Below are 14,741 nucleotides of genomic sequence, written 5' to 3' on the forward strand. Positions count from 1 at the left end.
GATTCGGAAAACATTATCCCACGTCAAAGAGCCCCAAGTAAGATTATATACCGATAAGACCGCTTGGAATTACATTTCTTCATTGAAATGTTGCAGGAAAAGGTATCACACTAAAAAGAAAAGAATCACGCCCAACATGAACACGAAGGAGATTTTATTCCATATAGGACAATCACAAAATATACCAATTACTTTAAACATAGATAAACCAATGAGAAAAGACTCAGTGCCTTGAAAAAACGACCTCAAAATTGTTCAAGAAGAAAAGTGACGACGTTTTGTTTAGAATAAGCGCTAGCAGAAAATCCATCGTCACCTCGTGGCCACATAGCCTGATAAGAACAGGACCACTCCGCACCAATTTCTATGGCCAGAGCAAACCAACAAAGCATTTCTTTACGTCAATTCCGATGGAACGAATCTGGATGGATGAGACAGACAGTAGTTAAAGAAAAAAATAAAAATCCGCACTTTTAATTGAGTTTCAGCAAAAATTTGTTTTCAATTCGTTATCTTAAAACAAAATTTTCTCAACAAAAAAAATCAAAAACAAACCTCGTCCAGTTTTCTCAAAAATCGAGAAAAAACGGAAAAACTGTTTACCAAATGGTGTAGCTTTCAATAAATATGTTTTGACACATTACACATTTCTTACAAATGTTGTTCCAAAAATATGTTTCAGACATTTCCAACTAAGTTTTCAACAATTAATTCCAGAAAATCTCACTTTTGAGCAACGGCGGCATACACTCGAACGTTTGACGAACTGAAAATCCCAACAAAAAATGGGTTTCAGATAGTGTACTTTTTATTACACAGATTTTGATTTTGTTTCAGTAAATTTTTCTAATTTGTCTCTACACAAAACTAAAGCATAGCAGTTGACCTCATAGAAAACATCCAGTCAAATGCTTGAACGTGACGTTTTCAAAACTTGACATGAAAACTAAAATTTCCTTATTGTTGTAGTCGTTTGGAAATCTGCTTGTAATAACAATAGCAAACATTTTAAAACTAGCCGTTCAAAGAAAGATCAAAACCCTTTGTTTTCTAATGTTGCTAATTTTTCCTAATTCGTGAGCAACTGATCTAACGCTCAGGCATATAAAAACTATGACACTATTAGTTGATCTAAAATTTCAGATTTGATTACCTTGGAACTTGACAGCTATTTTGAGATCTCTAAAAAGTGCACAACCATAAAATTTCAAAAGAGTAATGGGTTTGGTTGATAAATTGCTATTTCTACCGCAAATGTGGCTTCCACTAGTTGATAAATAAAGGACGTGCAAGTCTTTTAAGCACAGCAGCATGTTTGCGAGTGTTCTCGAACGTACCATATTCTATTAACTAGTAACTGTCTCATGCTCATTATCCTGATTGATTTAGTCTGCACTTTTCGCCGACTAACGAGCAGTAACTTTATCCAAACCAAAACTATTAATTCTGATTAAAATTTTTTTTATGGTGAACAATTGGCCTCACAGTAGACCCCCACGTTTTAAATTTTCCGAGATGAAGTGGCAGACGTATAGAAACCATGACCCTATAAATTGATCTAAAAACTCAGATTTCATAATCTTGGAACTTGAAAGCTATTTTGAGAGCTTTAAACAAATTTGAACAAAAAAATTCAAAAAATTTTATGAAAATGATATGTTTCCTTGAAAAATTGAGGTTTTAACCGCAAATAAGGTTTCAACTAGTTGAGCAAAAAGGGATGAACAAATCTTATACTCACCGCAGCACGCTTGTGAGAATTCTTGAATGTACTGTATTCCGACTGGTAACTACTTCATAATAAAAAACTGACTGATTTAGCATTTTAAACTAAACTAATGTATAAAACTGGGTTTTAGATAGCAACTCTCAGCAACTGCATTAACAAATTAAACAAATAATAAAATTATCAATAAAAATAATAAAAATTCGGTTATACTGCATTCAGACCAAAAGTGGTCTTCATCATCATGGTTTTGCCCCACTTATGGGAGAATCACTTTTGATTTAGGTTTTCTAATGGATCCCATCCAGAAGGATTGCAGTAGTCTCTGAATTTTGGTATTGCTTCTGCATCAAACGATTTGTTCATTTCTCTTTGGAGTGTTTTGGGATACGCTATAAACTGATACCAGGAAAGATTATAGTAGAACTAAAGAGCATTGATAAACTTAGCTGCACGAACGAACAAATTTTCTTCACATTGCTTCCATCTCATATCTTTAGCATAAATCAGCACTTTAGCACTGAATGTTGCAGTTGTGTGATACAACCTCCCAGAAGTCTATTGGATTCAAAATTTTCTGTCCAATAAAAATTTGGTTAAAAAAGAAATTTGAGAGGACCACCTAGTACCCAATATGTAAAAGACCTTTCTTAACAAGACATAAGACATAGTCCGGGTCGGAGAAATTCGATTTTTTACAGACCCACTTCACACATATTCCTTAAATTTGTTTCAAACGTTGCTGTCTAATTTTATTGGGCAGCAAATATCTGATCCATAGTAGAGAACTGAAGGTACGTAACCAGAACACACTAAATATTACGTTTGGTTCATCAAGCAAAACTCGTCGAATCAGAGCTAGCTTATGCAGACATTTATTTACAATCTTTACGATAATGTCAAAGTAAAAATCTCCAAAATTTTTTTTGAGAAATTAACGGCAAGATTTCTTATCAACTTGACCCATTCCTTCTGATGGTCTATTTCTTGAAAAGTCAATTCTTGGTCAGCTCGATTTATTAAGGAAAAATTTTCAAAATTGAACTTAGAGAAATTAAATTCAATTTTTTTTTCACACCATTTGAAAGCACGATCAATATCAGTTGGTAGAATTGGCTGATGGGTTTCTGAGCCAACAATTGTTATGTCGTCCGCAAACAAAAAACTTTAATTCAAGAAAACTTCTGGTATATCAATCAAACAAATTGAGAACAGAGAGAGTGCAAAACTTGAACCTTTTAGTTATGTTCACATAATTCACAGTGAAATTTGAAATAGCTACTCGTTGTTGCCTGCCTGAAAGATACTGTTTGAACAACAGGAAGAACTTCTGATAAAAACTATATCGATTAAATTTGTCGAACGCTTTGCTATGTTGAGGAAGACAGATTTTTGGCTTCTATCTCAGAATAAAATTCGTCGCAATAAACAACAGTTGAGTTATGGTTGATCGATTATGCAAAATTCAAGCTGTTCGTTACATAGTTGGTTTTGAATCAATATCTTAAAATGTTTATACACCAGTCTCTCAAACACTAAGTTTCGAAAAAAACAGTCTTAAATAAGTTTAGAAACACATATATGTAGCGGAAATATCCATCAGCAATAACTACCTATGAGATTATTGCGTTGCTCATTCTTTTCGGAATGTGAAATTGGTCGTATCAAAGCCGTTATAATCATTATCGATCAGAAGCGGCTTTAAAGTGTTGGTGGACGCGATCAAAATTGAATTCAACGTTATAGGGACAAAATACTCAATGCCAAAGTACCAATTTGTCAAAAAACCCGAAAAGGCATTATCTAACTATAAAATTGATCAAAATTTGTTTAGAATAACAATGCCCAACAGAGATGATTCATAATGAAAAAAAATATATATTAACCAAGTAAGCAACCCGAAAACTTTTGATTGAAATATTCAATAAAACCATTTGAAAGTCTACAAAAGTCTGGTTCAAAACTAGCAGCAGCCTGCCAGCACTAAGAGAGGCATTACGTACCTATTTCATCGCCCTCCACTTTTCCAGAGTTGTCCTGGTCGTAGTGTTGGAAGATCCTCTCAAAGTCATCAGTGTTTATTTTGGTCTTTGAGAACTGGGCCATGAAGTTGTCCTCTACTGGCAGAAGTTGGATCATCTCACTCAACTATACGATTCCGCGTGAACTGTTTCCTTTTGGAGAATATGAACATCGATCATTTAAAAAAATTAACAAATTGCATAAATTTGTCACAAAGAACATTTTGGAGCATAGAGACATTCAGAATCTTGCAACGTTTTAAATGGTCATGCTAGAAGTCATCAGTAGGGAAATGCTGAAACAAAGAAGCTGTTTATCAGCTCAGGTATGATTAAGCTCTCGAAAACGTAAACTGACCATATGGAAAGAAAAATTGTAGCAAATACTATGAGCTATCCACAATGTTGGTTCGCTTGTAATACTGACAATCAAGTTATTCCAATCAACCTATTCAGATAATCAGTCAAATGTCAAATGTTAGTAGTTGGAGCAGATGACGCGAGAAAGAAAGAACTCTTTTCATTTGCGACATTTTTCAAGTTTTTACAAATATGAAGCTTTGTGAAGCTTATTGATAAAGCTAAAAAATTTGTTGGTTGCTTTGTTTTCTATTGAGAAGCGCTTACGTTTGCGGGACCTCCTTAGAAACAAAAACAACATCCCAAACAAAAATTTCAGACAAAACCAGATTTTTACAGTTAGCGGTAAGAAAATTGGACCGCTGTAGTCATCGTCCGATCGATATTTTAGTTTACAAAAAACATATAATTTTTACAGATGACTGCGTAATTGCTCTGGGTTTACTGTCTAAAAAAAGCCCATATTGTACAAATCAATGCACCTCCAATTACATTTTAACATTCAAAAATTAGGAAAAAAAAATTTCTTATGTGCTCCTTGATAGGTGTTTATTAGGAAACAGTTCTCCTCCCTGGAATTTTCCATCTTTGTTGACGTCATACTTCTGGATGAAAAAGTCCATGGTCTCCTGCACTGACGTATCGTCACATTGGCCCACACACTGCTAAAACAGAACATGAACAAATTGAATGGAAGACAATTCCCAATTAATAAAACAATGTAGTTATGGTAAAAGCCGATGGAAGAAAAAAATTTGGTTTGGTTTATATGAGTCCTGGACTCGTATTACAGCGAAGACCAAAACCAAATTAAACAAAAAACGTTGTTGACATAGAAGAAAACTGTGCGCTTCGCTCTTCCTCTCTATCACGTTTCTGGTCGTTTTTGTATACTGCCGATCAAAAGTTTTCTCACATTCATTTTGACGAAACGCAAATATATTTAATTTCAATTTTTCCATTCGCAAAATCATTTCAAGTAATATAAGAGAAATAATTAACTGCTGTCTGTGAAATGCTCAACTGCTTCAAGTGCAGCTAGATACTTTAATATAATAAGTAAGTTTTAGCAAATCTCCGGTGGTTTAGATTTGACTATTTAAAAACAAGAGTCATTGTCTTAATTAAAGTACAGGTAAAAACTGTCATTCCTTGCAAATATTTTTTTTAAAGACGCCACCTCGCTACCTTAAAAATTGTCTGTTCGAAGTATACAATTATTTACTGTTTCTTCTGAAAGATGCAGGTCACAAACAAAGTGTTTTTCAGTTTTTGGTATAACAAACTGAAAAATAAAACTAAAGAAGAACAAAACTGGAGCAGCAAATTTGACATAAAAACGAATGTATGCATATCTGGAAACTTTTGGAAAATATGCATATATGAAAGCCACTCCTCGTATGTCTCTTAATTTCGTTCATTTTATGAATCTATTTTTCGAGTGAATTTTACTAAGGCGGAAATTTTGGGGTATACCTCTGCGGCGTAATGGCACGACTAACCTCATTTATCTAATCGTAACCACCAACCTAAGCATATACCCAGTCACTTACCACTGTTAACCTCCGCCTCCGCTCACTTACCAATAGCCTTTACTTTCCTCCGTTCTAATATTCTTAGCCCCCACTTACCCCTGCCCGGCCACCTGCCAGTTCCATTCACCACATTCACGCACCCCAATTATCCGGCACTCCCCCTTCCCTACTCTTCCCATCTCCCTCACCGTTAATATTATCATATGATTAAATCAAAAAGTATTTGTATGCAATTTCCAAACCTTCTTTAGCAGGACTTAACAATATAAGCTTGGCATTTTGTTGTTCCCCTCTTCTATATATTGATGTCTTTTTTATTTTATCATAGGCTCTTGTTTTATTCTATACTTTGTTCTGCAACAGGTTTCAAATGGTTCTTGGTAATTTGAGGGTGCTGTTTTTTTGTCGTCAAATGATCTCAATGACGTTTTTAGCAAAAAAAATTCTTCTAGTGTTAGATCTTGACCAAAAAATTTTAATTTTATTTTTCCCAGTTGAGACAAAAGTGGCTGAAAACGGACAAAACTGATACAAATTTAACAAAAAAAATTGTTGCTACTAATACCCAACATCTAAAAATGTCGAGCGTCATGCAAATGCACATGCATCATACCGCCAATTGGGACTCAGATACAACTTCAAATATTTATGTTCTTTTTTCATACCATGGCAATATAACGTGAAAGCAATGCTTGTAAATTTGATAAATAGTTCAGCAACTTAAACGAAGCTTAATCATTTAGAGTTATCTTGAGCTGATCAAACAACATTTCAATGAAATCGTTTGCAAAAAAGGGAAGTAGTAAAATGCCGCACCGGAAGTAGAATCGTAGAAGCAGAAGAATCAATACGTTAAAATAATTAAGGAATAAAATGAAATGATTGTTTATATGGGTAAATTCAGTTTGTTTGCAAGCATGCCTTAGATAACTTAATTTTCACCCAGTTTGTCGTACAGATATCAATTTCCGTAAAAGAGAGTGTTTTCCTAGGCGGTTTACCAAAATAGATTGTTCTGAATTTTAAATAATGCTTTCGCGGTGCAATTACACGACTAAATGTTGCCTTGGAAATAAATTCTATTCGAATATCAATTTTCAATGGTATTCGTCTTGCGAATGCAGCGTTTGCTTTTTGAATAGTAATTCGATTAGCGAAATATGACTTAAATTAGCTCTTTTGAATTGAGCTTTCCGCAGAGCGAAATTCGGATTAAATAGATTCAACTGAAAACAGTAGTGAGATTAGCAAGAATGAATATCGAAGTTTTACTAAAATTTGATCATCAATTTGATCACGCAACATTACAACTTCAAAAGGCAATTGGCGGCAAAACAGATTGGTAGACGACATGAATAGACATTATATCATAATTCTTAGGTAAACAAATTTAAATGTATGAACAACAAGATTTTATCTTCAAAATTGAGAATGAATAATTTTAACAATGAAATTACTGAAATTGTACAAAATTAAGATTAAATAAAATTAATGGATTTATCGCCGCAATTGTTTCCCTCAATTGTACACCTATACCACACAGTTAGTCATCAAAAGTTAATGATCTGCACAGCACATGGCTTGCCATTTAGCGCCTGGCTAATTTGAACTAGTTTAAACAGGGATTTCGGAGATCGACCTCCTAAGTACAGGTCTTCATAAAATGCTCTAATTTTGAAACAGTAAAATTCAACATTAGCTCAGGTAAAAATCAGTATTTTTGATGGGACAGAAGAAAGGTCAAAAAAAACGTTTCGACGGTTTTATTTCAATGTTATTTCAAGTATTCAACCAGCTGCATAATTCTGAAATATCATAAATTAGGCCACAATAACCATTTCATTTAATAAATCAAAACTTTATGGTGAATTTTATGGCCAGAAATACGATCCGACCATCTCATACCGAATTGTTCGCTGGAAAAAACCATCCCATACCAAAATGGCCTCCAAATCAGATCATCCAATACCAAATGGGCCCTTGATCAGCCCATTCCCTACCAATATGGCATCTGGTTCAGACTATCTCATATGATACCTGCTCATGTCTAAATTACCTCCCCCATTACCCCCAAACTGATGTAAGAGTAGGGGGTAATTGTTTATGAGGGGTAAAACGATTTAAGATTAGGCGTAATTGGGGGTAAGGGGGATTTCTTCATTTTACCCTCCCAAAAAAATTAACAGTGGTAAGGCGATGTGAGATAAGGGTAGTAATAGGGGGTAAAGGGGGTAATGAAGGGAAGTTTTAGATTTTACCCTCTAAGAATTACCCCCAAAAAAGTAAAGCGATTAGAGGGCAATTTTTAGGCAGGTAGAACGATGTAAGGTAGGGGAAGTAATCAGCAGTAAGAGAGAACTTTTAGAATTTAACACCTAATACCGCCCCTCAAAAAGATGTAAGAATTGGGGGATGATTTTAAGGAGGTGAAGCGATGTAGGCTTTTAGGAAATAGGGGCAAATGCGGAGCAAGGGGGAACTCTTAGATTGAGGATAAGGGAGTAATGGGTAAGTAAGATAAGGCGGTTATGGGGAGATCTTTGGACTTCACCCCCTATTATTAACCCGAAAAAAGATTTAAGGTTAGGGGGTTAATTTAGAGGGGTAAATTGATGTAAGAGTGAGGGAGTAAAATTTTAAATTTATATATATATATATATATATATATATTTATTTATATATATATATATATATATGTGTGTGTGTTTGTGTGTGGGTGTGTGTGTGTGATGGCTAGTAATGTGCAAGCATCGGTGGTCTGAGTTGTAGGGCAAACTGGCTCAGCGGACATATATTATGGGTTCGAAACTGCGACAATGGAGGTAAATTGACCTAAGAGTTGGGCTGCTAAGGGGCGTAAAATGATGCAAGAGTAGGGGTAATGGGGTTAAACGATTTGGGGGTGATGAGAGTAAAACGACGTAAGAGTAGGGTTCGATGGGGGTGAAATGACGCAAGAGTACGGGGTAATAGGGGGAAATATTCCCCCGATTACCCCTAATCTTAATTTTTTTGGGGTAAAAATACGACACAGTTGCGTCTGGATCAGAATTTCCCATAACAAAAAGAACTCTACATCGGAACGTCCCAAACCAATATGGTCTCTTGATCAGACCATTCCACAAAAATAAAGACTTTAGATCAGACAACCACACACCAAATTAGGGTCTGGATCAGAAGATCTCATAAAAAACTTATCCCTGAATCAAACCACAACATGCCAATTAGACCTCCGGATCACTCTACCGAATTGTGTTCTGGATCAGACAATACTTTACAAAATGGCCTCCGGATCAGACCACCCTATAACAAAATTTCCTCTGGCTCAGTGTATCTCATACCAAAATAGCCTCTAGATCAGAAGATCCCATGCAAAACTGTGCTCTCGATCAAACTATACCATACCAAAAATTCCAATGATCCAGACCTCATCATACCAAAATGGCCTCTGGACTAGTCGATATCATATCAAAAGGTCCTCTGAAAAGGACTATCTTGTACCAAAATGTCCTACGGATCATACCACCCTATAACAAAATTTCCTCTGGCTCAGTGTATCTCATACCAAAATAGCCTCTAGATCAGAATATTCAACGCTAAATGGGTTCTGGATCAGACATATTTTTATCAAAATGGCCTCTTCATCAAGTGTAACGGCTGCTCTCCTATCAAAGTCAAGGAAAACTTTACACCGCCCAGTTCGTTTCAGCGGTTTCAAATCTGACCGGATATTGTGTTTTTGCAGTTAACTTTTGTGAACTGTATTATCCGCTATACTGTAGAATACCGTTGCATTACTTGTTGCACAATTACTCTTGATAACTAATTGCTCAGCTTTGCTGTTTAACAATCTTGTTTCTCTCAAAATAACAAAATAATTCAAATTGAAACAATCAAATTTTTGTTGAGTTTTTGATAATAACTCAAGTTATAAACCGAAATTAGGAATTCCCGTTCATACAAATTGTAGCCCTATAACTTGGCTATAACTATGCAAAGTTTCAACCTGCTGCAGTAAGCAGTTGTAAAACAGTAGGTCTTAACAATTGGAAATCTGACAATAATAGTATTTTCTAATTTTAATGTTAGCAAGTCTCTCTATTGGTTTCAGTAACACCAATGTTGAACTAGAATCGGCTTCGTTAAAGCCAGTAAGAGAAACTGACTTTATGCTTTGCACAAAGTTTCTCTTACTTAGGAACTTCGTTCCTCAGAAAGAAAGTTTTGAGAATATCAAAGTTAATTCTATTTTCACAAGTCAAAGTAAAGTTAAAACTGTACAATCACTAATATGATCTACAGAAACAAGACACGATAACAAGTAATTTACCGCTCAAGAAAGTGTGCTTCAATACGCACTGTATGTCAGTTTATTATAACCAAATTTATGAGTTTCAACTGATTTTTGGTAGTTTTTCAAGCTCTATTTATACTGCCATACATGTCAAAATTGCATCTCTGATTGGTGGTAGATTACTGTGTCGTAAGATTCTCTGAATGCACTGAAGTTGGGGTTCGGGATACCTTATACGGTGCCCCGCACTCTCTGAATTAGTATAAAAATCGCAAAATTCATCGAATCTGGCTTACCAAGTTGGGTATCTCTTGCTCCGTTTGAGCTAAATTTGTGCGATTGTGAACACTTGAATACGTGGCAATAATTGCGTAATTAAAGTTTGGGTTTCTGTTTCACTTCATATATGACGATTACGTACTAATAATAGTTGCTAAATATAAATGTTGAACAAAATGAACAAATCCGTTTGGTTTCGATAGAATGTAACATTAAATTTCGCTTGTCACACTATTCTAGCTTTAAGGCTTGAAATGGCCTTGAAGCGCTATTCAATTTGATTTCTGAGTTGTTAAGCTCAGCCGCAATATCGCCGGCCCTGTTTTCCATCGCGAAAACATCTTTTCCAGGTAGTACTGGGGCGAGCTTCACTACTGGTCTCTTGTACACTCCGTCGTTCGTTCGAACTATAGCTGATCGAATCACACCGTCAGACCCATCGATGGTCTCCGTAACTCGACCTAGGTTGTAATATCCACGCTTATCGCTGTCTTCGATCAACCAAACGAGATCGCCTTCTTTAAGGGTTTCGTTCGCCGTAGATCGCCATTTTTGCCGATTATTCAGAGTTGGCAGATATTCTTTCCGAAATCTGTCCCATATGAGATTTGCATAGGCTTGTGTCTGTCGAAAGAGCTTTCGATGATCAACAAATTCTTCGGCGCATGGTAGATAGGGTAAGCAAACGTTCCTGTTGCCAAGCAAGAAGTGATTGGGAGTCAATGCTTCTAAGTCATTAACATCTGAACTGACTGGAGTCAAAGGTCTCGCATTTAAAGTCTGCTCAACGATACACATCGTTGTTGAAAGAACGTCCTCGGTGACTGATCTGTTCCCCAACACTGCATACATTGCTTTCTTGCAACTTCTCACCAACCGCTCCCATACTCCTCCAAAGTGAGGTGCTGCGGGTGGGTTGAACTTCCATCTGATCCCTCATGAATTAGATGTTCTTCGATCCCTTCTTTGTTCCATGCCGCAACGTACTCTGCAAATTCTCTTTCAGCTCCAACAAAATTTGTCCCATTGTCGCTGATGATCGTATTCGGTTTGCCTCTTCGAGCAATAAATCTCATTATTGCATTGAGACAACTATCTGTGTCCAACTTGGGTACCACTTCTATATGCACCGCTCTCATAGTTAGACAAGTAAAGAGACAACACCATCGCTTTTCGTCTCTTCGCCCAATCTTCACAATGAAAGGGCCAAAGTAGTCAACTCCAACATTTGTAAAAGCTGTAGAAGCATCTAACCGTTCTTCGGGTAGACCTGCCATTACTGGTGCTATCGTTTGTGCTCTGCCCTTTCTGCAGGTTACACACTTGTTCTTAATTGATCGCAAGGCATTTCGTATGCCTAGGATCCACATCTCCTGCTGAACAATGTTTCTTACATGCTCAGTGCCCTCGTGTTGATTGTCCTTGTGCTCGTTTCGCAAGAATAATTCAACTGCATGATGTTTCCAATGTAGCAATATTGGATGCTTCGCATCGAAGTCCAATTGGCTCTTGCCTATTCTGCCTTTGGCTCGAAAAAGTCCTTCTTCATCTAAGAAGGGTGAGAATTGTAAGATTTTGCTGCCTTTTGGAATTTCCTTTTCAGCTTTGAGAGATTTCATCTCTTCACCAAACTGTTCTTGCTGTAGTAACTTGAAGATTGTTGCTTTTGCTTTTTCTCTTTCTTCAATGTTGACTACGAGTGTTGCAGGTTTGTCTTTGTTCAATGCTCGCTGTACGTATGCCACGGTATTTACTAGTCTGTTGAAGTTACTGAATCGTTCCCACTGGATAACAGTTTTCTTCTCTTCAGCCTGTATCATGAATACTGATGAGGGTATATTCTCTTCATCTGATGCAAAGATTAGGTTCACTTGCTCTGGCCATTCACTTTCTGGTCGTTTCAACCAGGCCGGCCCAGTGAGCCACTCACTTCTCTTGAGTTCTTCAAGGTTGATTGCTCTCGTGCCAATGTCAGCTGGGTTGTTGATACTGCTCACATGTTTCCACTGCGAAACATCGGTTGTATCTAGTATCTCAGCTACTCGATTGGCCACAAACACTTGTTGTTTGCGATGGGAACTGTGTATCCACTGCAATACCGTAGTTGAGTCTGACCAAAAACTGCAACTATTTATCTTCATTTCATGTTCCTTGACTATCTGTTCTTTCAACCTCACTGCCATGACTGCCGCTTGTAATTCCAATCGCGGTATTGAAAGATGCCTCATCGGTGCTACTCTGCATTTTCCAATGACAATGCTAAGTCAGCTGAGTATTCTTTTGGTTGTGAGCGTAGATAGGCCACTGCACACATCGTGTCTTCAGATGCGTCAGCAAACAAATGAAGTTCGGTTTTATCCCTCTCTCTATTGAAGTATCTTCTATCGATGCTGGTTTCAGCCACTATTGGAAGTTGTTCTTTCCATCTCAGGAATTCTTCTTCTTCACTTGGCTCCACTTCGTTGTCCCAATGTTGTCCATTCTTAGTCCAGATGCCTTTCAGAAGTCGTCTCATATGAACACTGAACGGAGCAAACAATCCGATCGGGTCGAATACTGAAGATACCAGTGACAGAATCTTCCTCTGGGTTATAGGTGCTTCAACTTCCTTGTTTGTACCTCTGCATACTTGAAGACTGTCATCAGTAACGGTCCATTGTAGTCCTAGCACTGAAGATCCCTCCGTATTGGGTTCCACTTCGACTTGCTTTGTGTTGCTGATTGACTTCAAGTCTGCTGGGATTGCCTTGGTAACTGCTTCGTTGTTGCTTATCTACTTCTTCAATTCGAATCCATGTTGCGAGAGAAGAGGTTGTAGCTGCTTGAAGACTTCAATTGCTTCTTCCGGGGTTTCTACTGATTTGATGAAATCATCCATGTAGAAGTTGTTTTGTATTGCCTTGGTTGCTATTGGATACTCTTTTTCGTTGTCCAGTCCCACTCGCTTGAGAGCATAGTTCGCGCAAGTTGGAGAACTCTTAGCTCCAAATACGTGACGCTGATATTCGTATATCTGAACAGGTTCGTTAGTTCTCGGACGCCATAATAACCTCAAGCAACTTCTATCCTGTTCGGGAACTTGCACTTGTAGAAACATCGATTCGATGTCGGCTGTTAGGGCTATTGGTCCTTCACGGAATCTGAATATCGTTCCAATCAACCCATGTAGCAGATCAGGTCCTGCTAGTAGCTTATCATTAAGGCATACTTCTTTGTACTTTGAGGCAGCATTGCAAACACGTCTTACTTTGCCAGGCTTGTTCGGGTTTAGCACTGGATGGTGTGGCAAATACCATTCTTTCCCGAAGGTGCCTTTCACTTCGGACTCGTCCAATATCTTTACGAATCCCTTTTCTACATCTGTATCTATTGACTGTTGATACAAATTCTTCAGGTTTGGGTCTCTTTGGAATCTTCGCTCCAGTGAGTAAAGCTGACCCAAGGCTGAGCTGTAGTTGTTCGGTAGGTTTGGCTCTGGTTCACTCCACAGCATTCCCACTTCATATCGCTCGCCTGTGAATTTTGTCGTACTCTCTAGCATCTTTTGCGCCTGCAGTTCCTTCTTTGACTGACTGACGACGTTGATTTTGGAAGCATAGGTTTCTATGTCCCACCAGGTTTGAATATTCTCTGCAACTTTCACATCTTCAGTGAAGGCGAAATGACAAACATTTTGTCTTCTTTTGCCCGTCATGGGTCCACTGACTACCCATCCTAGCTCTGTTAGAACGGCGAAAGGTTCACTTCGTGTTCCTATCTTGTAGTCCAATGGTCGTTGTAGCTCATAAGCATCTTGACCAAGGATGATGCCAACTTCCATCAAGTTGAAGGTTTTGTTGGGTAAAAAACTCAAATGGTTAAAGCTTTGCTTCAGCTTGTTGTAGTTGTAGTTTGTGTTTCCCAAGGAGATTGACGGGTGTGCAAACGCTTCGATTGAATGCACCTTTGAATGTAGTCCCTTTATTTTGAGAGGAACCCTTTCTGTCTTCAGATCCTTCGTTCCGTGTATGCCAGCTATGTTGAGCGTCACATCGGTGCCTTGGGCCCCTAACTTCTCTTGCACACTTTGATCGATGAATGAAACCGTTGATCCACTATCGAGGAAAGCATATGTGTTCAGCCTGTTGCCACCGCTCTGTATTGAGACAGGAACTATCTGAAGAAAGCTAGTAACTTCGTTACTCTGGTTGATTGTTGCTGCGCTTACGTTGACTGCGTGATTTCCCTCGTCCATTTGGTTTTCTGAGTGTAGCAATCGGTTGTGCTTCTTGATGCATCCATTGATGCCGCACGCATTGACTTTACAATCTTTGATTGCATGCCCTTTGCCTAGACATCCGTAACATAAGCGTTGCTTTCTCACTGCTGCGTACCGATCATTCACACTCATGTTCCTGAATAGTGGACAGTTCCATATTTTATGAGTGCCATCAGCTAGCGGACAGTGATCACTTTGCGTTTGCTTCGTTTCTTTCACGTTGGAACTTGCACTGAAGTTCGACGTTTTCGAGAACCGTTTGTCTCTA

At 37.7% G+C, this 14,741-nt stretch overlaps 1 protein-coding gene across 1 annotated transcript in view; it reads right to left on the bottom strand.

Moving 5' to 3' along the window:
* LOC142337720 (calretinin-like) overlaps positions 1-14,741 on the bottom strand; it is a 106,029-nt gene that overhangs the window by 47,424 nt on the left and 43,864 nt on the right. Inside the window, exons 3-4 of the mRNA XM_075387181.1 lie at positions 4,680-4,772; positions 3,730-3,874 (exon numbers count right to left, since the gene is read on the bottom strand). Of these exons, the coding sequence (XP_075243296.1) occupies positions 3,730-3,874; positions 4,680-4,772 (238 nt within the window). The remainder of the gene's footprint in view (positions 1-3,729; positions 3,875-4,679; positions 4,773-14,741) is intronic.

Source organism: Convolutriloba macropyga, chromosome 4 (assembly GCF_964194025.1).
Source record: "Convolutriloba macropyga chromosome 4, txConMacr16.3, whole genome shotgun sequence".
Taxonomy (NCBI): Eukaryota; Metazoa; Xenacoelomorpha; order Acoela; family Convolutidae; genus Convolutriloba; species Convolutriloba macropyga.